The following is a 27,577-nucleotide window of genomic DNA, read 5'->3' on the forward strand; positions in this document are numbered from 1 at the left end:
GAAGCTGTAATTTATTTAAATTTTATTTTATATTATTTATTTGTTCATTTATGTTATTTTTCTTTTTCGAGACAGGGTCTCACTCTGCCACCCAGGCTGGAGTGCGGTGGCATGATCTCGGCTCACTGCAACCTCTTCCTCCCAGGTTCAAGCGATTCTCCTCCCTCAGCCTCCTGACTAGCTGAGATTACTTACAGGCATGCACTACCATGCCCAGCTAATTTTTGTATTTTTAGCAGAGGTGGGGTGTCACCATGTTGGCCAGGCTGGTCTTGAACTTCTGACCTTAGGTGATGCACCCGCCTGAGCCTCCCAAAGTGCTGGGATTACAGGCACGAGCTACCATGCCTGGCCTATTTATTATTCTTTTTGAGATAGAGCCTTGCTGTGTCACCTAGGCTGGAGGGCAATGGTGCGATCTCCGTTTACCACAACCTCCACCTCCTGGGTTCAAGTAATTCTTGTGCCTCAGCCTCCCTAGTAGCTGGGATTATAGGTGCACACCACCACGCCCGGCTAATTTTTGTATTTTTAGTATAGATAAGGTTTCACCATGTTGGCCAGGCTGGTCTCAAACTCCTGACCTCAAGTGATCCGCCTGCCTCGGCCTCCGCAAGTGTTGGGATTACAGGCGTGAGCCACTGCGCTCAGCCTAAATTTTATTTTTATAATAAAAAGTTAGCTCATTTGTCTCTTGAAGTGCCTTAAGTGCAGAAGTCAGTAAGAATGGTCAGTGCAGATGTGTCTTTCTGAAGAATAAATTTGGTTAACAGGATGTGTGTGGGTCGTGGGTATCTGGTTGTGCATAACACAGCCCTTTTGTTTTATTTCTAGTACAATGCAAAGCCAAGTTTCATGCCCCAAGTTTTCATGTTGATGTTCCTGTTCAGTTTGATATTTATCTGAAGGCCGATTGTCCACATCCTATTAGGTTTTCCAAGCTCTGTGTCAGCTTTAATAATCAGGTAATGATGGCATTTCATGTGTTTTTACCACATTTATCTTATTGTAGCTTATGTTAAACTAAAAACGAGCTTAGTGAATTTTATGTCTTAATGGTTTCGTAGTAACAAATGAACTTTGGTAAGGTCTATTCAAAAATATATCTCTAGGGCCGGGCACGGTGGCTCACGCCTGTAATCTCAGCACTTTGGGAGGCTGAGGCAGGCAGATCACAAGGTCAAGAGATCGAGACCATCCTGGCCAACATGGTGAAACCCCGTCTCTCCTAAAAATACAAAAAAATTTGCTGAGTGTGGTGGCACGTGCCTGTAGTCCCAGCTACTTGGGAGGCTGAGGCAGGAGAATCACTTGAACTTGGGAGGTGGAGGTTGCAGTGAGCTGAGATCGTGCCACTGCACTCCAGCCTGGTGACAGAGCAAGATCTGTGTCAAAAAAAAAAAAAAATATATATATATATATATGTTTCTAAACTTCTGGCAATTCAAGTTTACACTTTGCTTACTCCAATTTTTATTTTCACTCCATGTTTATAAAGTCTTAAGAATTCTGTGTGTGTGTGTGTGTGTATATATATGTACACATACAGTATATATATGCTTTTTTTTTTGTCTTTTTTGAGACGGGGTCTCGCGCTGTTGCCCAGGCTAGAGTGCATTGGTGCAATCATAGCTCACTGTAGCCTCAACCTTTTGGACTCCCACCTCAGCCCCCTAAGTAGCTGGAACTACAGGCACCTGCCACCACGTCTGGCTAACTTTTGTATTTTTTGTAGAGACAGGGTTTTGCCATGTTGCCCAAGCTGGTCTTGAACTCCTGGGCTCCAGTGATCCATCAACCTCAGCCTCCCAAAATGCTAGGATTACAGGTGTGAGGCATCACATCTGGCCTTAAATTTTTTTTATAATGTATACTTGAATTCCAAATAAGGTATATTCAGAATGAATAAAATTTAAAAAATCATTTGGTTTATATTCTGCTTCAACATTATTAGTTAATGTTATTAGTTTATGATTATGGAACTAATTTATGTTTGACATTTAAAAAATTGAAATGGAATAGATGGATATAATGTGAAAAGTAAATGTGTGTCTTCTTTCTTCTCCATTCTCCCACACACCCTCTACGTTAACTTCTTGAATAACCTAGACATTTTCTGCACATGAATATATAAGCAACTTTTTTTCTTGCAGAATTGGGATCATATCATATTTCCTGCATTTGAATAGATTTGAAGCATTATATAGTATATAGTCAAGTACTTCATTACAACTCTATTATAAACTCACTTAGTAGATAATCATCTTTTGATTACCCAGAAAGTATAGTGAGTCTTTCACCAACAAGCATTTATTGAGAGTTATGATATTCTTAACATGCTGAATCTGAGTATAGCATATGTCGACCTCATTAAAATGTAGGCATTTTGGGGACAAGGGCCAGGACAGAATCAAAGATTGCCCAAGTAGGTAATGAAGACTAAATTACGTAGTGTAGGCTAGAAAGAAGGACAGCTGTAGTAGGCATGCCAGAGAAAAGGGAGGGAGTTCCAAGAATGAAGATGAAATTACAATAGGTCGAAAAGATGGAGGGGGAGAACATGTTTGGCAATGAGAAAACACTGCATGGAAACAGAAGTGCACAATCTATGTTTCTGAGAAAGTCACGCCTCACTAGAACAGAGGGTTTATAGTGCTGGGTGGTGGGAAATAAGGCCAGGTGGCTTAAAGGAACCTTGAAGAGTTAAGCGGAGATAGGCTAGTAAACAGATGTCTTTGAAGATTTATTTGTTCTTTTATCTGTGTTCTATTTATTGGATGGTGATAAAGAAACGTTATCTGTTTTATTAGGATTTGATTCATAAGAAATGAGAAATATCTCTGTAATAGAAATGATTAGATGAAGCTGGGTCACCTGAAGATCAGTATGTTTTATTCAACTTCAGACTCTTGCCCAGGGATTTCCTCTAATCCGTTTGAGAATTTTATTTTAGTGTGTGTGTGCGTGTGTGAGAGTGTGTGTGTGTTCGTTTTGAGACAAGGCTGCACTCTATCTCCCAGGCTGGAGTGCAGTGGCACCATCTTGACTTACTGCAGCCTTAGGCTCCCAGGCTCAAGTGATCCTCCCACCTCAGCCTCCTCTGAGTAGCTGGGACTACAGGCACATGCCACCATGCCCAGCTAATTTTTGTATTTTTTTTTATAGAGATGGGGTGTTGCTGTCTTGCCCAGGCTGGTCGTGAACTGCTGGGCTCAAGGAGCCCACCCACCTCAGCCTCCCAAAGTGCTGGGATTACAGGTGTGAGCCATCGTGCCTGGCCCAGTTTGAGAATTTTAAAGCAAGAGCATGCAATTTATTCTTAAAGTTTTAAGAAACTTTATTCTAGTAGCAAAATAGAAATAATATCATGGAAGGCAATTAGAGGCTCTTTATATTAATCCACGTACAAAAGTACAAGTATCGGAATTAAGTTGCTGGTGTTGGGAATGGAGATTCAGGGATACAAGAGGCATTTAAAAATAGATAAATCTGGATTGCCAAGTGCATATAGCGGCTGAAAAGTGGGGATAGAATGAATGAAGGACAGGAGGTTTTCTACTTGCCCTTTCCTCTGCTTGAACTGGTTTGCCCTCCTCTCCTTCTTGCCTTTTCTCACTGAAAAGCATTACTTCTTCAGGGAAGCCCCCCTGACTTACGTGACTGAATCACTTAGCCGGGCTCTCATAGCCTTGGTAGTGCTAATCACACTGTGGTTTCCCCATTGTCTGTGTGATTATTTGCTAAATTACCGGTTTTTCCTTACTGGAATCTAAGTTCCACAAGGGCAGAAGGGCAGGGGTTTTTTTTGTTTGTTTGTTTTGTTCATTATGAAATTAGAGGGTCAACACAAGGACTCTTTTTTTTTGTTTTAAAGAGATACTTTGTTGCCCGGGCTGGAGTGCAGTGATGTGATCATAGCTCATCTCAGCCTCAAACTCCTGGGCTCAAGTGAAGTATGGGGACTCTTATTTTACTTTTCCCTTAATAGCCTACTATTTCATTTCTTTTATTTCCTTTTTTTTTCCAACAAAAAATATAAACTACTATGATTAAAAACTAATAAAAACACTAAAATGGAATATAAAGCAATTCGTTTTAAAATTTAGATTATATTCTGAATATATCTTATTTGAAATTCAAGATACGGGCGGGGCGCAGTGGCTCACGCCTGTAATCCCAGCACTTTGGGAGGCCAAGGTGGGTGGATCACTGGAGGTCAGGAGTTCGAGACCAGCCTGGCCAACATGGTGAAACCCCATCTCTACTAAAAACACAAAAATTAGCTGAGCGTGGTGGCGGGTGCCTGTAGTCTCAGCTACTTGGGAGGCTGAGGCATGAGAATTGCTTGAATCTGAGAGGCGGAGGTTGTAGTGAGCTGAAATCATGCCATTGCATTTCTAGTGGGCGATGGAGTGAGACTCCGTCTTAAAAGAAAAGAAATTCACGATATAAACCATAAGAAAAAAAGTAGAGTAGGTTTTATAAGCATGGAATAGAAATGAAAATTAGCAGCAAAGTATAAAACTTGAACTGTGTAAGAATTTCTAAGAAGGTAATTTATATGCTGGGATAGAAGATGGCTCTTGGAAAGGTCTTGATATTTATTGAACAGATGAGAATGGTGATTCCACAGATAGAAACACGAAAGATGTCTTCCTTTACTCATCTATGAGGATTGTTCTCTTCTGGGAAGGCAGATGCACATTCACTTTGGGACATGCTGAGTTTCAGTGGTAGTGGACTTGTCTTCTAGACAGTTGTGGATATAAGCTTGTAATTAAGGAAATAAGACAGAATAGGACAACTGTATGTGAGAGATACTAGCAACAATGGTATGGTGATTGTGGAAACAAATACATTTCCAATGAAGTGAACATAGAAATGAAGACCTGAAAGAAAGCAAAGGAATGGGGCTGGGCTTGGTGGCTAACACCTGTAATCCCAACACTTTTGGAGGCTGAGGCAGGAGGATCACTTGAGCCCAGGAAATTTGAAACCAGCCTGGGCAACGTAGTGAGACCCCCATCTCTACAAAAAATAGAAAAATTAGTCGAGTGTGATGGTACATGCCTATGGTCCCAGCTACTTTGGAGGCTGAGGTGGGACTATCCCTTGGGTCCAAAAGTTTGAGGCTACAGTGAGCCGAGATCGTGCCACTGCACTCCAGGTAGGAAAAACAGGAAGTAACCAAGCAGGATGAGAAACAGGAAAGAGTATAGCATCACAGACGCCAAGTAAAAAAAGGCTCTTCAAGAAAAGGAGGTGATAAACAGTAGTGTCCAGTGCAACAAAGAACAAACTGTTTCTCTGGGAGAGGGATAGCTAAATATTTTCAGAAAACAGTTTGTGTGTAGTGAACTGTTATATTATGGCAGCAGTAAGTGGATAAGTGCCTCTATTTGGCATAAAAATACTTCCTTTTATTAGTAACCCTTCATAATGTTTCAGTGTTTGTGGAGCTATACTAAATGAGCTCCAAAGCACTTGGCATTTAGGGTTAGCAGACATCTGACATTTGATGACCCCTGTTCACCTTTTTCAGGAATACAACCAGTTCTGTGTAATTGAAGAAGCATCCAAAGCAAATGAAGTTTTAGAAAATCTGACTCAAGGAAAGATGTGCCTAGTTCCTGGTAAAACAAGAAAACTGTTTTTTAAGTTTGTTGCAAAAACTGAAGATGTGGGAAAGAAAATTGAGGTTAGTTATGAACTTTGTTTTAAAATATTTTTAATAATAAAAGTAGTATGTTTATATCAATATTTTAAATAATACAAAAGTTTATTAAGTAAAAAATGAAAATCTGCTACTTGGACTTCCTAAAGGAAACCATTCATAATAGTTTGGGAAGTTTCCTTCAGACATTTTTCTGTGAACATATTTGTAGTTTAAAATTTTTTGCAATTAAAAAATTGAGAATATACTGTACATAATAAACTGTAGCTGGCTTTTGTCATTTAATAGTGTATATTAGATATTATTTCTTGTTAGTACATAAACCAATCTTGTTTTTTAATGACCACATAATCAGTTAAGGAGTTTTAAACAATGTATATTATGTAATATAGCAAATATATTTTTTATGTTATTCCGACTGAATATCTTTTGATGTTTAAGCATTACTGAGTACATATTTTTAAAGAAAAATGAACATATATATTTGTAAAGATTGATATAGTATAGATAATTGAAATGCCTTTTAGAAATATAGGATCTAAGTAATATCTTTATTGAGCATAAACTCTGGAGCCAAACTGTATGGGTTTAAATTACAGCTCTCTAGCTTATTAGCTTGTGGCCCTGGGCAGTTACTTAGCTTCTATGTGTCTTCTCAGTGTATTCATCTGTAAAATGGGGATCATAAGAGTACTAATCTCTTAGGATTTCATGAGGATTAAATCAGCTAGTTAATGTAACTTGCTTGGAATAGTGATTAGCACACAGTAAGCACTCATTAAGTGCTTGTTTTTCACGACTTGAATGGGAATGGTTAGCTAATCTAAACTTGGGACCATTGCTAAGATAAATGGTATATAAAGTTATACAACCAGTGTTCCCATAACAGTTTCTGTGAACATGTTGATTTTATTATTCACCAGTATCCAGAATTGTTTGCTTATTCATTAAAAAAAAAAAACTTTCATGATTTTGACTAAATGCTCTAATTGCATATTTTATTTTTTCATGGTACCTAAGGGAACCTACCAGACATAAATTATAATTAGTAATCCTATTTGAGTCCTTTTTTTAATGGTTTTAGTTGAATAGAACATGTATTCAATTAATAAAGCATTTTATTGCTAATACTATAAATATTTTTGGGAAAAATATTTGTGGAATCGGAAATGAGGTTATAATGTATCCATAGCCATCACAATACTTATTTCATTCAGCAACCACTAATTGAACCTTCGTTACATCAGGGACTATGCCAGATGTTAAAATCATAACACTACTGTGCAATCAGCCTGTCAACAGAAAGTCAGGTTATTGTCTCTGTTTTAAAGGTGAAGAAGTTGGAACCCAGAGCACAGTTAGTCTCTGTCCCAGCCCGAGTAAGACCTCTAATAGCAGGTGTTCTGACTTCTGTCACACTGGGGGTCTCTAGATGAACTCCATGATCTAGCAGTCAACGATGTAATTTTGGTGAGAGGGGATGGTGACAAGCACATAGGAGATGACATTGCCAACATCCTTTTTTTTTTTTTTTTTAGATTACTTCAGTGGATCTTGCTCTGGGCAATGAGACAGGAAGATGCGTGGTTTTAAATTGGCAGGGAGGAGGAGGAGATGCTGCTTCCTCCCAAGAAGCCTTACAGGCAGCTCGGTCTTTCAAAAGGCGACCTAAGCTACCTGACAATGAAGTTCACTGGGACAGCATTATAATTCAGGCAAGCACAATGTAAGTCTGCTTTGCTAAGCTGATATTAAAGGTCATCCTCTTATTTCTTTTGCTATTTTTTTTGGAGACAGAGTCTCTCTCTTGCCCAGGCTGGAGTGCAGTGGTGTGATCACGACTCACTATAGCCTTGACCACCTGAGCTCAAACGATCCTCCCACCTCAGGCGCTACCCTTGCCTTCCCCAGTAGTTGGGACTACAGCCAGGTGCCACCATGCCTGACTAATTTTTGTATTTTTTCTAGAGATCAGGGTCTTACTATGCTGCCCAGGCTTGTTTCAAACTCCTGGGCTCAAGCGATCCTCCTGCCTCAGTCTCCCAAAATGCTGGGATTACAGGCCTGAGCCTCTGTACCCAGCCTCTTATTTCTTTTAAATACTTTATTTAAATAATTTATTTGCTTTTTTTTTTAAATCAGTTACTTAGCTAAGATTTCTTTTCAAAGGATCATATCCAGAGTTCCAAACATTTCTGTACATCTGCAACACGGACCCCCTGCACTGACTAATGAAATGTATTGTTTGGTTGTGACTGTTCAGTCCCATGAAAAGACCCAAATCAGAGATGTGAAGCTCACCGCTGGCTTAAAACCAGGTAAGCATTCCTTTTTGTAAGTTTGATCAGTATTAATCCAACATTAAATAAGCATCAGTGATGTCAACTCTAGGACTTTTGTTTACAAGAAGATATGGCATAGTGCTCTTCACACAGTATTGTATTGGGATAATGTTTGAATTCTTTGTTTTGAAGAACCAATATTAACTCTTTTAGGACAGGATGCCAATTTAACTCAGAAGACTCACGTGACTCTTCATGGAACAGAACTGTGTGATGAATCCTACCCGGCTTTACTCACTGACATTCCTGTTGGAGACTTACATCCAGGGGAACAGGTAAACTTGGTCAACTGGGATTGAAGAGGAAATCAATTAGTTTGTAGTGTTAAATATATAGTGAGTTTTTAACAGTTCAGAGCGTTTTAACACATATTCTAGGACTGAAAAAGTGATTTAACTAATGAACATTTCATACACATTTTACATACTTAAATGTGTAAAATGTCTTAAGCAGTTTTTCTACAAGGGAATTTAGAAAACATGCTTAACATGAATTAGTGGGCTAATAAAATAACTGTTGTTTGTAACTTAGTGCAGTTAACTTCTCAGTCAACTTCTGCTTCCAAACTAGATAGAAAAATCTTTTGGAAGTTAAAGAACAATAATTTCTAAAAGATGCAGTAGTACTGATCCCGCCCTTATGCTGTGGCCACAGTGTAATGAGAGCACTCTTCTACAGTGGGAGCGCTGATGGTTACATTGTAACATTCTGTAAAAGTGATAAAGGATTTAGCCAGTTGGTATAAATAAACTCTAGAAGGTGGGAACATTATCCTAGAACATACATCAAGAGGAAATATCCGTAATACTAATTAAATTACAACATTTATTTTGTTACAGCTGGAAAAAATGTTGTATGTTCGCTGTGGAACAGTGGGTTCCAGAATGTTTCTTGTATATGTTTCTTACCTGATAAATACCACCGTTGAAGAAAAAGAAATTGTTTGCAAGTGTCACAAGGTATTTTTTTTATAGCTACTTTATGAAGCATCGTATGCAGAGTATTCCCATTTTGTGTTATTTTAGTTTACCTATAAAATAAGCATAAAATAAGCAGTTTAGGTGCTTATAGTCTGTTATAAATTTTAATTAAGCTTTTTTTAAAATCACTTTTATTGAGATTTGTTTAGGCTGGCATTCACTGCTCAAACATTAAACAGAAAATTAGCTTATATGGCTTTTCTTTTTTTTTTTGTTTTTTTGAGGTGGCGTTTTGCCCTTGTTGCCCAGGCTGGAGTGCAGTGGCACGATTTTGGCTCACTGCGACCTCCACCTCCCAGGTTCAAGCGATTCTTCTGCCTCAGTCTCCCGAGTAGCTGGGATTACAGGCATGCACCACCACGCCCAGCTAATTTTTTGTATTTTTAGTAGCTACGGGGTTTCTCCATGTTGGTCAGGCTGGTCTTGAACTCCCAACCTCAGGTGATCTGCCCACCTTGGCCTCCCAAAGTGCTGGGATTACAGGCATGAGCCACTGGACCCGGCCTATATGGCTTTTCGTATAGAGGATCAGTAGGTTTGAGATCTCAAGCAAATCACATGTGAGATAAAATCTGTAAGTTGACTTATATATAGAAGGTTCTGGAGAAAAGGAGGTCTCCCTTTGAAAAGCATTTTTCTGTTATTAAAAAATATTGGTAAAAATTGTTTTTGGTAAGTGCACATGAAAGTGAAAATAGGAACGATCACAGTTACAGTTCACAACTCGAAGGCAACTGCTAACTCTTTGTATTTCTTATTGGTCTCTTTTCTACTTCTAGAGATTTTTAACAGGCCATGTTTCTAAATAGATTTAACTGTGCTGTATATAATGTTTATGTTCTCTTTTGTTAGTAGAACATTATGATATTTGGTATCTTCTTGGTCCTGACAGTAATGTTGTCTTAGTTTTCTCTTAGGAATTGGGTCTTCAGCCCAGCAGAGGAGAAGGCCTATAGCAATTTGGGGATTTGTAGTTTTGTTACTGCACAGAGTCTGGGCTGTGGGCTATTTACTAGTCATTGGGAAAGAAAATCGTCTCAAAATTGTTAGTATTTCCCAAGCGGGAGAGAAGAAGGCATGTAATGTACTGTCGAAAATTTCTCATAGCCTGGTATAATACATAGAGTCCTATATGGTAGCTTAGGAGATAAGGGTGCCAATCTCAGCACATTATATGTATTATCTCATTTGATTTTTCTAACAAGCCTGTGAGGATTATGAAACTGGGACTTAAAGAGACTGCATGAGTTGAGCATCCCAAATCTGAATACTCAAAATCCAAAACGTTCCAAAATCTGAAACTTTTTGAATGCCAGCATGAGACTCAAAGGAAATGCTCCCAGGAGCATTTTGGACTTGGAATGCTCAACAAGTAAGTATAATCCAAATACTCCAAAATCCAAAAAATCTGAGATACTTCTGGCCCCAAGCATTTCAGATAACCTGTATAACTTCCCCAAGGTCACATCATTAGATTCAAGGTCACACAGCTAGTAAGTCTGTATTGAGCCAGGATTAGAATTCGGCTCTGTCTGGCGTTACAGCCTGAGCTTTTAACCAGTATGATCTTTTTTAAAGGTTTCTTACCAAGAGGTTGTGTTATTTGTTTTGAAAGATGAAATAACCCCGTTGTTTTTTTTTTCTTTTTGCTTTTATTTTTTTATTTTGACATGGGGTCTCACTGTGTTGCCCAGCTTGGAGTGTAGTGGCACGATCTTGGTTCACTGCAGCCTCCACCTCCTGGGTTCAAGCAATCCACCCATCTCAGCCTCCCGAGTAACGGACTACAGGTGTGCACCACCACACTCAGCAAATTTTTTATATTTTTGGTAGAGACAGGGTTGTGCCATATTGCTCAGGCTGGTCTTGAACTCCTGAGCTCAAGCAAATTTGTCCACCTCAGCCTCCCAAAGCTGGGATTACAGGTATGAGCCACCGTGCCCATCCCCCATTGTTTTTCTAACAGACTCTTTTAGAAAGGAGATGTAGCATGTTGGTTAAGAGTGTAGGCTCCATGACCTCATCTTAAAGTGGCAATCATAATAGCACTTGTTTCTGTGTGTGATTATGAACGTTACATAATACATGTATACGGATGATAGCAGTGTCTGTCACATTACATTATTATTATCTTTCTTATTAGTCATTTTGAGTTGAGGTGTAGTAAGAACTGAGACAAAAGGAAGACCCTAGCTTTGTGGAACATCTGATTCCTCCTCTGTAAAATGGTGATGATGCCTGCCCTGCCCACTTCATTAGATCCAGAGATAAATATTGTATAAGAAAACACTTTAGCCAGGTGCTGTGGTTCACTCCTGTAGTACCTGCACTTTGGGGTTCTGAGGCAAGAGGATCACTTGAGGCCAGGAGTTCAAGACTAGCCTAGCAACAGAGCAAGTCCCCATCTCTAAAAAAATAAAATATGGTAGCCGGGCATGGTAGTGTGCGCCTGTAGTCCCAGCTACTCAGGAAGATCACTTGAGCCCAGGTGTTCAAGGCTGCAGTGATCTGTGATGGTGCCACTGTCCTCCATCCTGGTTGCCAGAGTGAGACCCTGTCTCCAAAAAAAAAAAAAAAAAAAATAGTACTGAGTTCTCTCGACACAGATTTTTACAAATGTTATCTAAAAGAAAGGCCTTTACTTCTTAGTATGTATAATTTGGGATTATTTATTGATCAGTGATAGATTGTGTTTTTTAAAACTTTATATAAAAAGATTTAGAAAATCCATGACTGTGCCGTTTACATTTTCTTGCAGGATGAAACTGTGACAATTGAAACGGTCTTTCCATTTGATGTTGCCGTTAAATTTGTTTCTACCAAGGTATGTTTCTTTGAGGCATACTAGAAATCATTTAGGTTATAAAAATGGACTGAAATGATAAAATGAATTAAGGTAATTCCCAACAGACCTTTTATCTTCATTCGTTGACAGTTTGAGCACCTGGAAAGGGTTTATGCTGACATCCCCTTTCTGTTGATGACGGACCTCTTAAGTGCCTCACCCTGGGCCCTCACTATTGTTTCCAGTGAGCTCCAGCTTGCTCCATCCATGACCACAGTGGACCAGCTCGAGTCTCAAGTGGACAATGGTGAGTCTTTGGTTCATTCCCACTTAGAGCAGGAGAATTGTGTGCATGCGTGTGTGTGTATAAGCTGGCAATGGAAGAGTTAATTAGCTTTTTGCTAAGTGAGGGAACTTGAGACCTGCACTCGTGAAAGCAAATGCATATGGAATTAAGGTGGAATTAGTGTCATTTATAACACCATTTGCTTGAGTATACCTGATTTTAAAAGGTCAGACTTTTTTCCTACTCTAAAGAAGTTATACTTTGAAAATGTACTTCACAAAAAGAATTCTTTTTTCATTTTTGAACTTTTTAAAGATTTTTTTTTTCATTAACTCTTAATGTTTACTGTTTTTCATAACTTGAAGTGAGAAAAGGTATTTATTAAAGAAACTTTGGAAAATATAGAAAAATAGAAGTTACATTTTCTGGGTCACCCTACTAAAACAATTTGTAAGACTGATTCAAATCCAGGACAACACCTTTCTGGTTTTAAAAAGTACTAATAATATCTTTTGCTTTCAGAATGTCTTCATGAGTTTTTTTTCATCTCTCCTTGAAACTCGGTTTTCTCTTGTGTGTTTGGAAATCATTGTCTCTGTCCTACTTTGTTTTTCTGTCTCCTTCCCTTTTTCCTTATTGTCCTTATTGTGCTAATTGGGAATAATGAGCTCTAGGGTCAGACTGAACTAGATTCAGTTCTCAGCCTTACAACTTGCTCTTTCGTGAACTTGGATGGTTCCTTTCATCACTTCTTAGAGTCAAAGAGGATGATGTATGTGAAATAATTAAGTAATATATATGAGAAAATATGAAATAGCTCAGTGCTCATTTTCTAACAGCTCAATAAAAGGTGGTTATTTGTCCATTCTTGCTGATTCCTTTTCTTTCAGTGTTGGTCATTTCCAGTATCCTGACGTTGGTTCTCTTATTCTTTGTCTACAAGTCTTCAGCTGCCACATGACCTTAGGCTGCCTGCATTCCCTTGTCCAGTTGTGGGGGTTGTCTGGTTGGAAGCATTGTTGTACGTACACTTGATCCAAGCTGGAAACTGCAGAGAAAAAGTACACTCCTTCACACGCACATCCATCCTTCACACCCACATCCAAACATTTTTTTAATCCAGCTTTTCATCTCCATTCTCAGTGCCATCCTCACCATTTCTCTCACCTGGTCTATAGGAGTAGGTCCTTAACTGTTTTCTTCCTTGGCAGTCATTCTCTTCCCTATCCTGCCTTTCATATTGCCGCTAGACTTTGTGACACACTGGACCTCACCTGGTCAGGCTCTGGCTGACCATCCCAGCTGCCTCTACCCCAGGCTGTCTGCTGCCCTTTGCTCTCTCCCAGGTTTCAACCAAGACAAACTTAGGGCATTCGTCCAACATTGCCCCCAGCTACTTTTGAACATATCTTTGGAACTTTTGTCTAAAACCTTTATCTTTTTCAACCTGTTGAACTCTGGCTTGCTCTTCAGGGCTCTTGTAAACTTGAACTTCTTGTTTCTCCCAAGCAGGACTAAGTACTCTACCTTCTTTATTCCCATGGTGTTTTGTACACACCTACATTGTAACACTTACCATATCATATTGCAATTTCTTATTTGTAAATATGGCTCCCTTACTAGACTGTGTGTTCCCTTAGAACCTCAGTTGTGTCTTATTCATCTTCATATCACTGGCATCATAGTATTAGCTAATAAGTGTTTACTAAATTAAGGAATAATCTCTGGCTTGAACTTCTAGTATATTAGTTTCTTACTGCTGCTGTAACAAACGACCACAAAGTTAGTGGCTTAAAATGACACAGATTCAACTATATTAAAGTTCTACAGGTTAGAAGGCCAAAAAACAAGGTGTCAGCCTGGTTGCGTTCCTTCTGGAGACTCTCAGGGAAAATCTATTTCTTTGCCTTCTCCAGCTTCTAGAGGCTACCTGCACCCCTCCGCATGTGGCTCCTTCCTCTGTCTTCAAAACCAGCAGGTAGCACTTCTTTGTCACAAATTGACCCTAATGTTAATTGTTTTTTGTTTTTTGTTTTTTTTGAGACAGAGTCTCTGTCACCCAGGCTGGAGTGCAGTGGCACAATCTCGGCTCACTGCAAGCTCTGCCTCCCGGGTTCACGCCATTCTCCTGCCTCAGCCTCTCCGAGTAGCTGGGACTACAGGCGCCCACCACCACACCCGGCTAATTTTTTGTATTTTTAGTAGAGACAGGGTTTCACCGTGGTCTCGATCTCCTGACCTCGTGATCCACCCATCTCGGCCTCTCAAAGTGCTGGGATTACAAGCGTGAGCCACCGCGCCCGGCCAATGTTAATTGTTAATAAACATTGTGATCATTTTATTTAACTTCTTACAATTAAGAAGAACTTTGGTAGAGTTTAATATGAATGGCCCAGGTTTTTAAAAAGATGATCTCTAGAGGCTCAAATTGATGTGTATTTTATTTACTGGGCTACAATATTATTTCCAAGTCTCTAACATTACGTAAAAATACTTAATTAAAGCAAAGGTTGATCCAGCTTTTCTCCCCTTCACTGCTGTTATCTGTCCACAATCAGACCTCCATTAATCTGTCACAACCGTCTTCATTAGAAAACCATAAAAATAGCCTAATGTTTAGAAACTTTGTTGTTGTTATTCCTTCGGAGTTTCACTCACAGATTGCTAAAATTGCCGTTAAATAAGTACTGTTGCCTGCTTGCATTTGAAGCTGAGGCATTGCAGGCTCTGGAGAGCTGAAAGGTGGAGAAGACTTGGTTTGAATGGGCACTTATCTTGTCATCAGGGAATTTGCTATAAAATTGGCAGGAGGAAAGCATTCTTGCACAGAGGTGAATGGCCATGTGAGGCAATAGTGAGGCGGTATAAGTGCTATTAGTAATACAGGCTGAGTATCTCTTACCTGAAGTACTTGGTACTAGAAGTGTTCAGATTTCGGATTTTTCAGATTTTGGAATATTTACATTATACTTAGTGGGTGAGCATCCCTCATCTAAAAATCTGAAATCTGAAATGCTTTAAAGAACATTTCCTCTTTTAAAAAAAATTTTATTTTCATTTTGGAGCCAAGGTCTCACCCTGTCACCCGGGCTGGAGTGCAGTGGCAGGATCGTGGCTCACTATAGCCTCGGACTCCTGGGCTCAAGCTATTCTCCCACCTCAGCCTCCCAAGTAGCTAGGACCACAGGTGCACGCCACCACACCTGGCTAATTTTTAAATTATTTATAGGGACGAGATCTCCCTGTGTTGCCCAGGCTGGTCTCAAACTCCTGGAGCTCAAGCAGTCCTCCCACCTTGGCCTCCCTAAGTGAGATTACAGGTGTGAGCCACCACACCTGGATGCAGTTCCTTTTAGAAAAACCTTTGCGTGTCATGTTGGCACTCAAAACATTTCAGATTTTGAAGCATTTTGGTTTCAGATTTTTAGATCAGGGATGGTCAACCTGTATATGTTTACTCAGAGAAAGCCACAATTTTCTGGAATGATATTTTGAGTACTTTAAGAGTAACTGAAATTTTCTATTTTCTTTTTCTCTACCCCAAAGTGTTTACTTTGGAGGCATGAAATAATTTGGAAAAAGAAAAACAATCACCATAAGATATTGATTCTGTCTCTAAGCTTTTTGCATGCATTAGTTTCCATAGGACTTTCTTGCAGATATACAGATGCCTCATTGGATTTTACTGTGATGGAATATTGATACATTAGCAAAAACAGTGGACTTTGTGACCTTGAAAAAGTCATTTAACATCTCTGAACCCTACTTTCTAAGTCTCTACAAGTAATATATAGTGGGTGAGGTGTTCTTTCTTTGTTCTGTTACTTGGATGTGAAACTCTGCTTTCGTAGATGAAACCATTGCATAAGGAGTATAAAGACTTTTCCCTGTAGTTATCTTACAGACTGGAGAGAGTGCTAGTGAATGCTTTTGTCTTCAATGCCCATCTCTTGGAAATGTTGAAGGTGGAGTAGCAACCGGGCATTATATTATCTCTTGGAAACGGTAAGAATTACGTCAATCCTGTCTTTTCTTCAATGTCTTTGTTATTCTGATACCTTTATTATTCATCTTTGTCACTTAATATTTGAGAGTTTCTGTCATTCTGAAGAGCAGAAGTCACGTGGATATGAACACAAACCTGAAAAAGATAATTAAAGCTGAATTTGTGCTTGTCGTAATTTGTGACTTATATGCTATTAAAATTTTAGCCAAACTAAATCTGTACACAAAACATGTATGTATAAGAATGTTCATGGGCTGGGCGCAGTGGCTCACACCTGTAATCCCAGCACTTTCGTAGACCTAGGTGGGAGGATCGCTGGAGCTCAGGAGTTCGAGACCAGCCTGGGCAACATGGTGAAACCCTGTCTCTACAAAAAATACAAAAATTAGCTGGGCTTGTTGATGCACATCTGCAGTCCCAGCTACTCAGGAGGCTGAGGTGGGAGGATGACTTGAGCTCAAAAAGTGGAGGTTTCAGTGAGCTGAGATTGTGCCACTGCACTCTAGCCTGGGCAACAGAGCGAGACCCTGTTTAAAAAAAAAAAAAGTTCATAGCAGCATTGATTGTAATAGGAAAAAAATGGGGGGAAAAAACGTAAATGCCCATCAGTAGAAAAGAGAATAAATTGTGGCACGTTCGTACAGTGGAATACTATATTTCAGTGAAATGAATGAACCAGAGCTACACCATCAACATCTTAAGGTAAAGTGAACAAAGCAAGCTACTCATGAGAATATGAATAAATTGCATTTATATGTCATTGAAAAACATGCTATGTATTTCTTAGGACTACATGCATAATTTGGAAAAGTGTAAAATACATAGGAATGATAAATACCCAATTCAGGATAGTGGTTACCTTTGGGATGGGGGGATACAAGCAGGAAGGGCTCTGCAGGAAGATTCAATTGTATCGTTGTAATTTCTTTCTTAGACTGGGAAGTAGATACATGATATTCATGTGTTATCCTGTTGGTGAGGCTTAGTTATTTTCAGAAATTTTAAAACAGGGAATAAAATGTATTACTTAAAAATGAGAAAGGAATCAGAAGATATTAGTTTATACAACTCAGAGTAATGAGTAGGAAGATCTGAATGTTATGGCTGTCATGAAAAAGTTATAAATTATCAAAATTGACTAAAGGAAAAATTTTTTAACCTAAAAAACCAGTAACTGGAGGAAATTCATGAAATTGCCTTCAAAGAATATATGTTTAGTATATGTAATTACATGGTATGATTTATTGTTTTCATGTTATAAATTATATGCAAAGCATAGAACAAGAAGGAAAATTCCCTGGGTTTGTTCATGAAGAGCACCCATACCTAAACCTGACAAAGGCAGAAAATAAAAAAGACAACTGTAGGCCAGCAGTTCTCAAACTTTTTGGTCTCAAGACTCCTTTACACTTTGAAAAATCAGTGAGAACCCTAAGCAGCTTATTTATGTGAGTTATATGCATAAATATTTACCATGTTGGAAACTAAAGCAGAAACTTTTTAAGAATGGAGAAATACATAATTTTACTAAGAAGTAAATAAACTTGTCTTTCTTTTCTCCATTCCTGAATTTACCATATTGATGTTTAGTTTTATTTTTTTGTTTGTAGGTGTCAAAATAGCATTTTAAAGGCACTGCTGAATTATTCCATCATACTACAGTATGAATTTGTGCTTGTCATAATTTGTGACTTATATGCTATTGAAATTTTAGCCAAACTAAATCTGTACACAAAGGGTGTATGTATAAGAATGTTCATGGGCTGGGCGTAGTGGCTCACACCTGTAATCCCAGCACTTTCGTAGACCTAGGTGGGAGGATCGCTGGAGCTCAGGAGGTATATTCATTTCTTATTGATGAGGGCTTAGATGCTTTGCCTGTTGCTTTTGCTCTGTGATAGTTTACACATCATGTCAGCTGCTCCACCCTTAGGCTCAAAAGGGATTTCCCTGGCACCACCCCTGTAGTTCCCACTTTAGCTGTACCACAGAGAAAATATTTAACAGTTTCATAATGTTACTTCAGCTCCATAAATATTGGAACACCACTATGTTTGTTGATGGTAAAATACTTTTAGTGCTTCAGTTTCTACTATATATGTGTAGTGAGTTACAATAGTGCTCTTCAAAGTGGTCTGGGGTCCACCTGTAAACCATCCTCAGTGAGTTAAGGAATTTATGTCATGATGTAAATCACTGCACTGTTCCTGAATTGAGAAAGTCTTGCTATCAAAACACTGTATTAAATCGTGTGCATCATGATTGACAGTCTGACACACCTCCTGACTTATCCCCCACTGGTAACACACAGCAGCCCTGGGTTATAACAGTTTGTTAATTGGAAATACCCAGAAGTGTGATTTTAAAAGCTCTTAACTTCACAAAATATTTCCATTAATAATGTTTTGGGAGGCCTGGTGCGGTGGCTCATGCCTGTAATCCCAGCACTTTGGGAGGCTGAGGCAGATGGATCACCTGAGGTCAGGAGTTTGAGACCAGTCTGGCCAACATGGCAAAACCTCGTCTCTGCTAAAAATACAAAAATTAGCTGGGCGTGGTGTAATCCCAGCTACTCGGGAGGCTGAGGCAGGAGAATCACTTGAACCCAGGAGGCGGAGGTTGCAGTGAGCCAAGATTGCACCATTGCAGTCCAGCCTGGGTGAGAGAGTGAGACTGTCTCAAAAAAAAAAAAAAATTGGTCAGGCGCATGCCTGTAATCTCAGCACTTTGAGAGGCTGAGGTGGGCGGATCACAAGGTCAGGAGATCAAGACCATCCTAGCTAACACGGTGAAACACCATCTCTACTAAAAATACAAAAAATTAGCCAGGCGTGGTGGTGGGCACCTGTAGTTCCAGCTACTCGAGAGGCTGAGGCAGGAGAATGGTGTAAACCTGGGAGGCAGAGCTTGCAGTGAGCCGAGATTGCGCCACTGCGCTACAGCCTGGGCAACAGAGCGAGACTCTGTCTCAAAGAAAAAATAATAATAATAATAATAATAATATTTTGGGAAATGGATAAGTAACATATTTCCTTTGAAACTAGTTGGTGAATACATGTTTCCTGTTTTTGATGAACTTCTTTCATAGTTTAAAAAGATGTTTAAACAGAGTTTAAAAAGATGACCTCTTCTGCTGCAGGACCTCAGCAATGGAGAATATCCCCGTCATCACAACTGTCATCACTCTGCCGCACGTGATTGTGGAGAATATCCCTCTCCATGTGAATGCAGGTAGCGGAATTCAAATTTTACTTGATAAGAAGGACCCAATAATAATAGTTATTTTAACCTCTAAGAGTTTAGTTATTTTAACATTCTATTATGAAAGTTTTTCAACATTTGTAAAAGTAGCTTATGGCCAATCTTGTTTCCTCTCTACTTCTACACACTCCTCCTACCCCTGTTATTTTGGAACAAATCCCTAAATACAAAGCCATAAATACTTTCATATGCCTGTTTTAAAAATAATGGCTATTTTAAAAAATATAATTACAGTACCATTATCACGACTTTAAAAATTAGCAGTAATGTCTTAATGTCATCAAATTCCAATGTTGAAATTTTTCTAGTTAACTCTGGATGTTTTTTCAGTTTATTTTGAGGATTATACACTGCAACTGATGGATAAGTCTTATACTATCCTATAACCTATAGGTAGGCAGGTAGGCTGACTACCTCTCCCTCCCCCATACCTTCTCTCCTCTCCCCACCCACCATTAACCCCTGCATCACCTCTTCCAGTACCACTTTCTCTACCACTTTGTCCATCTCCTCCCTCCCCGCATCTCTTCCTTGCTGAAGAAACTAAGTCATTTGTCCTATAGAGTTTCCTACAGCCTGGATTTCGGAGATTACATGGTGCTGTTTTTAAATGTTTCTGTGTCCCTATAAATTGGCAGCCTGTCTGTAGGCTTGATCAGATTCAGGGTCAAGTTTTTGGCAAGAATACTTCATAGTGTGTGTGCTCCCACCAGGAGTTAGGTAACATCTGTCCATCATTCTTTCTTTACTGGAATACTTTATCAAGAGAAACTTCCCTTTATCAACTGTTTGGTTATCCTAATGTCTATAATTTGAAAAAACTGTTTATAGTGCTCACTTCAACAGCATATATGTAAAATGGGAACGGTGCAGAGATGAGCATGGCCCTATGCAAGGATGACACCCAAATTCATGAAACCTTCCATGTTTTTGTATCCTAGGAAAAATAAAATGGCAGAACTGCCAGAACACGCACACACACACACACACACACCAAACAACAGTGTATCCACAAATGAATGAATGAAAGTTTTACTTATAACTTCACTGAAACACAGCTTTTGCTTATTCTAGTTTAGGAACCATGATTGATATTTTGGGAAATCTTTTATGGATTTAAGAAATGATCCCTAGCTGGGCGCGGTGGCTCACGCCTGTAATCCCAGCATTTTGGGAGGCCGAGGCGGGTGGATCACGAGGTCAGGAGATTGAGACCATCCTAGCTAACACGGTGAAACCCCGTCTCTATTAAAAATGCAAAAAATTAGCCGGACACGGTGGCAGGCACCTGTAGTCCCAGCTACTCGGGAGGCTGAGGCAGGAGAATGGCGTGAACCTGGGAGGCAGAGCTTGCAGTGAGCCGAGATAGCGCCACTGCACTCCAGCCTGGGCGAAAGAGCGAGACTCTGCCTCAAAAAAAAAAAAAAAAAAAAGAAATTATCCCTAAAATATAATTCAGTTCCTGATAGCCAAGACCCTGTCTAGGCCAGTCATTTTTAGAAGGACACTTATTTCCTTAGCCTGTTTTATCATAATCTTATTGCTGTTGTCCAAAGAATTTTCTTATCTGGCAAGAGTACAGTAACATCATTACTTTAAATGATACTATGTCCATAGAATGAGATTCATTTACAAAACGAAGCCATAAGTGGGGAGCTGTTTTTTAAACCAAGAGAAATGTGTCATCTTTCTCTGTAGATCTGCCATCATTTGGGCGTGTCAGAGAGTCCTTGCCTGTCAAGTATCACCTACAGAATAAGACCGACTTAGTTCAAGATGTAGAAATTTCTGTGGAGCCCAGTGATGCCTTCATGTTCTCAGGTCTCAAACAGGTACAGGCCATATCTTGTGATGCTTATGTTGACACAAAAGTGTGCCAGGAAACGGAGAGCTGTACCTTTAGTTTTTATGAATGAACTGAGTAAAGCTGACTGTGGTCCCTGTTGTTTTGGTAATAGTGAATTTTTAAGCACCTTAAGTACAGCTACCTATAAAGGTGGGTTACCCTTGTCACATCATTGAGATCAGACATGTGGGTTCTTCTTATAAAACAGAAGTCCACAAATCCTTGGACTATATTATAATATGTTATAATTCCTGGAAAACTTAAAAATGTCCCCTTATTAGTGATGAGTGTGTGTGTTTATGTGTATGTGTGTGTGTGAGGCCTGGAGACTTCACTGTCCTAATGTTAACAGCCCATTTTTCTATCAGTGAAGTTTCATAGAAATTTTGATTTTGCGTAGAATATACTTAACCTTTTGTGTGTTTAGATACAATTTTGTTTCTATACTTTAAATTATCTAGATTTTTTTATTTGTTCAGTCAAATCAGAGTTGGAAAAGTTCATCAAGTTTTTAAATGAGCAAACAAAATACCCAGGCAAAACCATGCTTCAGTGAGAGTCCTGTCCTCCACTGTCAGAGGGATAACAGAGATGCCCCTCCAAAGTCAGGAAATACTTTTTAATTAACAAGGGCATAATTAGAGAACAAATGTGTCTTAACACCTGGAAGTGTCTATCCTGACTAATCAACTGCTCTGCATATTCTGAGTGCTGTGTTTGTTGTTAAATGCAAAATAGAATTTTATACGAAATATGCTGTATGTTCAGGTCTGTTTTATATTTATAATATACAGTATTAAATATACCAACTATAATATTGACAAATGAGTAAGCTTTTTTCTTGAGTGTCTTGATTTTTTCCGGTGTTGACTTATATAAATCGTAGGAAATATAAAGATGCTAAAATCTTACCAGTTTGTATACTTTTTAAAAGTATTGTCAAAGATTTTCAAAACATCTTTTTTTTTCCTCCTGCAGTTACTTAACACAAAGGTAAAATCCTTAAAACAAAACAAACTACTAAATAAATTAGAAAGAACTAATTTGTCTTGTATTGACATAATGTCTACAAGTAGATACTCTTTTTACAAATTATCCCTTTACATATTGTGAACATAAAAACTACCTGAGCTAAGACAGAGAAAATATTCACCTGCCTTGAGTGCTCATTCTTTAGGAGGTATAAGTTACCCATTGTAGGTCTTGGTAGAAACCGAGAAATCTTGCATATATTTTTTACACATTTCCTGTCTGCCGTGTCCTAAACTTTATACTAATTCAGCCCTACACTTTGGAATCTGTTTGGAAGATGGACTAGGAGAGAGTGAATATTTCAGTAGAAGGATTTGGTTATCCAATCTTTTGTAAATAATTGAGGGTAACAACATATAGATATTGCACATACGTGTATTTGATTATCTTTCTCTGTGACTTTTTATGATGCAGATTCGATTACGTATCCTCCCCGGCACGGAGCAGGAAATGCTATATAATTTCTATCCTCTGATGGCCGGATACCAGCAGCTGCCGTCTCTCAACATCAACTTGCTTAGATTTCCTAACTTCACAAATCAGCTGCTCAGGCGTTTTATACCTACCAGTATTTTTGTCAAGGTAAAGCTTAGCAATTTTCTGCTTTTTAAATTCAAAGTCTTAAAAACAAACAGACTTCTTTTTCATGTAAACTTCACTGAACAGTATTTTGAGACCAACAGTGATAGTTTTGCCTTTTATTATATGTATTTGGCAGTATTGCTGTTCATTTCTATAGTTACTTATAGTAGTTCCAGCTACTTGGGAGGCTGAGGCAGGAGAATTGCTTGAACCCAGGAGGCAGAGCTTGCAGTGAGTGGAGATTGTGCCACTGCACTCCAGCCTGGGCAACAGAGCGAGACACTGTCTCAAAATAAATAAATTGTAAAAGAAAAATCTCATAATTTTGGATATCCTTGTGTTTAAACAGTGGCTTTTTAAACATTTTCACCAGATCCCTTCAGTCTAAAGACACTTCCATTGGCCCCACACTCTCCTGGTGAAGTCATTCTGCAGGGGACGAGTCTCATGACTGGGTGGGGGAACAGAGGGGAACAGGTGGCCTCCATAATGTCCCTTTAGCTGTTAGACTTTTTGAAGTTTGCTATTTTTAAACTTAGAAGTACTGTTTGAATCACTCAGATGTATGTAGACTTGATTATATTCTAGCTGCACAGAAATAGCTTGTTTGAAATACTAGAGTAACTAATACTGAAAAGGAGAGATTTTTGGTCCCATCAATTATTCTCTTTCATTCCTTTCTCTGGTGCTCAGGAGACCCAAACCTAATCCCAACTAATGCTAGTTCAGTCTTTTGATTTTCTCTCAAGGTAAACCTCTTCTGGGTAGTGTTTAAATTCACAAGGAAAGGTTCCAGAAAATAAACATTTTTTTTTTGGAGACAGGGAGACAGAGTCTCACTCTGTCACCCAGGCTGGAGTGCAGTGGCGCGATGTCTGCTCACTGCAAGCTCCGCCTCCCGGGTTCACGCCATTCTCCTGCCTCAGCCTCCCGAGTAGCTGGGACTACAGGCGCCCGCCACCACGCCCGGCTAATTTTTTGTATTTTTAGTAGAGACAGGATTTCACCATGTTAGCCAGGATGATCTCGATCTCCTGACCTCGTGATCCGTCCGCCTCAGCCTCCCAAAGTGCTGGGATTACAGGCGTGAGCTACAACGCCTAACATTTTTAACATGACTAGCATGCCCTTTTTAACTGCAGGGATCCTTTTCTGAGTACAGCTACCACCTTCTAGCAACTTGACTGCTGCCAAAAATGTTCACCGGACTCCGCAGAGCCAGCTCTTTTATCAGTAGGGAAAATTTATAATTAAAAAATTTTGGCCAGGCGAGGTGGCTCATGCCTGTAATCCCAGCACTTTGGGAGGCCAAGGCGGGCGGATCACCTGAGGTCAGGAGTTCAAGACCAGCCTAGTTAACATGGTGAAACCCCATCTCTAGTAAAAATACAAAAATTAGCCGGGTGTAGTGGTGGACGCCTGCAATCCCAGCTGCTTGGGAGGCCGAGGCAGGAGAATTGCTTGAACCTGGAAGATAGAGGTTGCAGTGAGCTGAGACCATGCCATTGCACTCCAGCCTGGGCAACAGAGTGAGATGCTGTCTCAGAAAAAAAAATCGCCATTCCACAGTGTATATATAGTGTACATATTTCAGAACATCATGTTGTATACCGTAAATGTCTACAATTTTTTTTTTTTATTTGTCACACTAAGGACAGTGGCTGAGGATTACCCTTTCCCACTTATTGGACAATCACTGACTAAAATTTTAGGTCCCAGTGCACCTGTATTAAACTTTAGTGCTATGCTGTCCGGTGTAGCCCCTAGCCACATGTGGCTATTGAGATTTCAGTTTAAATTAAATTTGCTTGGTTACACTGCCACACTTCAAGTGCTCAATAGATGAATGTGACTAGCAACTGCCATACCAGACAGTGACGTCCTAGGCAAGGATAAATCCATACTTTTCTTCCTTTGAATAAAAGACTTTGGTTTTCTAATTGTATGATGCACTCATTTTTTGCTCCTGCTTGTAAAAGCTACATTTGGCAGGGATTTCACTAGCTTGAGCCATGATTTTATTTCTAAAATTGAGCAGCTTCCATCAGTACTAAAAAAAGTCAAGAATCAAGGATCGGGAACCTATTTCACTCACTCCATTCCTGCCGCGAATGTCTGGAAGCTATACTTAGCTATGTGTATGCATGTATGTACACACACACCGCTATGTACATCTGAACAACCACAGCAGCAACAGACTGAACGCAGGAGTGCTGTCTTCACTGCCTCGGGAATTCCTCAGAATCTTTCTGCTTAAAGCAAGTCACTTTTCATTGTGGACACTCTTCTGTTTCATTTCCTGGTCATCCTTCTCCTGCTTTCCCCACAAAGGTCCGCTGTTGTGTATCTGTGTAATACAATAAAATTACCTGTAAGAGTTGTATTCTTTTAGCTACTAGCTATCCCTCTGGGATGTTGTTGACCTGCCAGAAATTTTACAACTAGAAACAGTTATGATACCTTTTATTCATTCTTAGTCTTGACTTTTCTGATGTGATGTTTTAAATTCTTTCAATCAGTGATCTTAGAGATAGGGCAGTTTTTGTTTTTATCTGCCACTTTTATCCTTGCAGCATGCATTGGAGTTCACTGCAGACACTTTTTCTCAAACAGGAGATTGGGCAACCTTGAGTCCCCAAAAGGAACTTACCTGTCAGCTCAGGCTCTGGGCCTGCTTAAAGCTTGAGACACAGGAGGGCCCTGAGCAAGAGAGAGAGAATAAAACTGTCAGTTAAGCAGGAATGATAAACAAGGTTCCGTTCCACATGTGGGAGATGGCCTGGCAATAGCTGCTGGAACGCAGGGTTGAGAGAGAAGTACTGGCAGAAGAGGATTCTTCGTGTGGAAGTGCAGAGTCAGCTGGTGATGCTACAGGAGAGGGCGGCTGCCGGCCTGTGCCGTGGCCGTCCCCAGGTGCAAGTGAAGGAAGAAAGAGGTGGGGTGAAAGGAGGAGAATCACCATATCACCATTTTTATTTTGATGCTTACACTCATTTATTCTGTTTTTGTAAAACAGTTTCAAGAATTTAAAAATTCTTCCAGTTAATAGAGCTTTTGTTATTATATTATAACTTTGTAAACCCACTTTGTTTTTCCCACTTTAAAGCCACAGGGTCGACTCATGGATGATACCTCTATTGCTGCTGCATGATGTTCAAGACCGGCCCTTGGCTGTTGTTACAGAGACGTTGGGCAGAGCTATGCAGGTGTTTCATTGTGAACTCTAGCTTTGATCATGGTAAAAAGTTAATCTTTTCTATTTTTTAATGGATGTTATACCAACTATTCAGAGGAACTCATACTTCAAAAATATTAGGAAAATCTGTCTTATAGTTTCTCTAATAAATATCTGAAATCTCAGTACAACATGAAAGGATGTCAGACCGTTGTTATTGCTGAAAGTCATTTGATGAATGGTAAATTCTACGAAAAGTAAGTGATTTGCATGTATAATATCAGGAAAATTAAGCATCCCAAGTATGACTGGACAAAGAGAGCAGATGCACCAGTGCCTGTGCCATAAAGTTCCGAATCCCCTATGTGTCTCTTTCAGAGCTGGCCAGACCGGAAATAAATCATTCTCATAAATTCAGTGTGTACTCAGAATACATACACAACAACATAGGGAGTTGTATGACTGATACAGAAAACTTCCAGAAAGTTTTAATCAAAGCAGTTTAATTAAGGTATCAAAAATGTCTTTGCTTACTATCAAAAAGTGTCAAATAGGTTCAGCTTGCTGCCAAAATATGGATCATTTATGAAGCAGGTTCATATTTTAGAGGTGTTAATAAAATCCTCATCTGAAAAGATCCAAAGTGGAAGGATTTGATTATAAACATAATTTCCTGGACTGAAAGTTTTTGGAAAAGATGCACGGTCTGAGTCAGGCCTTTTGGTTATATTGTGCAGTTTCAAAAGAACTATTTAAAACTCTTGAAAACTCATGTAAATAAAAATCATAGGGTGAAAATTGTATTTGTTAAAATACCTTAATAATTTACAACGACCTGATTTCCCGGAAAATTGTATTATTCAAAAGGTGGAGGCATTGTAAAAAGGAAATAGTGATGTAAATAAACATGTTCTCTTTCAAGTATGCTTGTCTGTCTATATCTTATTTTGAGCTTGTTTGATTGCAGCTTCATGAAACAGCTTTTACGAAGAACACTGTTGCATGAGATGCAGTGGCAAGCACAGGATTGAAAATTGGGTTGTGTTCTAGAACTGGCTCTGCTAACATTAGGTGAGACTTGGACAGTGCTATCTCGGGAGGACATGAGCTCCCTGTTGTAACATGGCTTTTCAGGTAGAGGCCATGGAGCAAGACTCTAGAGTCCAGCTGTCTAGGATCAAATCCCTCCTGTGCTGCTTTTGTCTGGGTGACGTTGTTCAAGTTCCTTACCCTTTGTGTATCTCAGCGTTCTTGTACATAAGATGTAAATAACACCCATCTTATAGGCTTGTTATGAAGGATGATATAGATTCATACATGAGAAGAGCTTGGAACAGTGCCAGACCCAAAGTTACGTACGAGGGTGCTCAGCCAGTGTCATCTATATTTTTATGGGAAGGCTGAAGAGGGTATTCACTTTTCTACTGGAGAGGTCCATGTTATCAGAATTTGTTGATACATTTTACATAATTTACCACATATATGAGTATACACGTGTATGTAAATACATGAAACTATAAACAAGTTTCATAGAAGAATGCATTCTGTGTACTCTTACATATTTTGTATCCTACTCTGTTTTTTTAAAAAACATCCCTGGTTATAAAC

At 39.3% G+C, this 27,577-nt stretch overlaps 1 protein-coding gene and 1 non-coding gene across 2 annotated transcripts in view; both read left to right on the top strand.

The window, feature by feature from the left end:
- The window catches only part of TRAPPC11 (trafficking protein particle complex subunit 11), a 53,224-nt gene extending 26,334 nt beyond the window's left edge, over positions 1-26,890 (top strand). Inside the window, exons 18-30 of the mRNA XM_002815336.6 lie at positions 835-965; positions 5,543-5,698; positions 7,213-7,400; positions 7,844-7,992; positions 8,170-8,291; positions 8,856-8,975; positions 11,755-11,820; positions 11,932-12,088; positions 15,961-16,072; positions 19,213-19,304; positions 21,033-21,166; positions 22,627-22,794; positions 25,901-26,890. Of these exons, the coding sequence (XP_002815382.4) occupies positions 835-965; positions 5,543-5,698; positions 7,213-7,400; positions 7,844-7,992; positions 8,170-8,291; positions 8,856-8,975; positions 11,755-11,820; positions 11,932-12,088; positions 15,961-16,072; positions 19,213-19,304; positions 21,033-21,166; positions 22,627-22,794; positions 25,901-25,945 (1,640 nt within the window). The 3' untranslated portion in view covers positions 25,946-26,890. The remainder of the gene's footprint in view (positions 1-834; positions 966-5,542; positions 5,699-7,212; positions 7,401-7,843; positions 7,993-8,169; positions 8,292-8,855; positions 8,976-11,754; positions 11,821-11,931; positions 12,089-15,960; positions 16,073-19,212; positions 19,305-21,032; positions 21,167-22,626; positions 22,795-25,900) is intronic.
- LOC112133231 (U6 spliceosomal RNA) lies at positions 20,165-20,266 on the top strand. Its single transcript, XR_002914911.1, has one exon. It is a non-coding gene; the product is annotated as a U6 spliceosomal RNA (small nuclear RNA).
- Positions 26,891-27,577: the final 687 nt, after the last annotated feature.

This window comes from Pongo abelii, chromosome 3 (assembly GCF_028885655.2).
Source record: "Pongo abelii isolate AG06213 chromosome 3, NHGRI_mPonAbe1-v2.0_pri, whole genome shotgun sequence".
Taxonomy (NCBI): Eukaryota; Metazoa; Chordata; class Mammalia; order Primates; family Hominidae; genus Pongo; species Pongo abelii.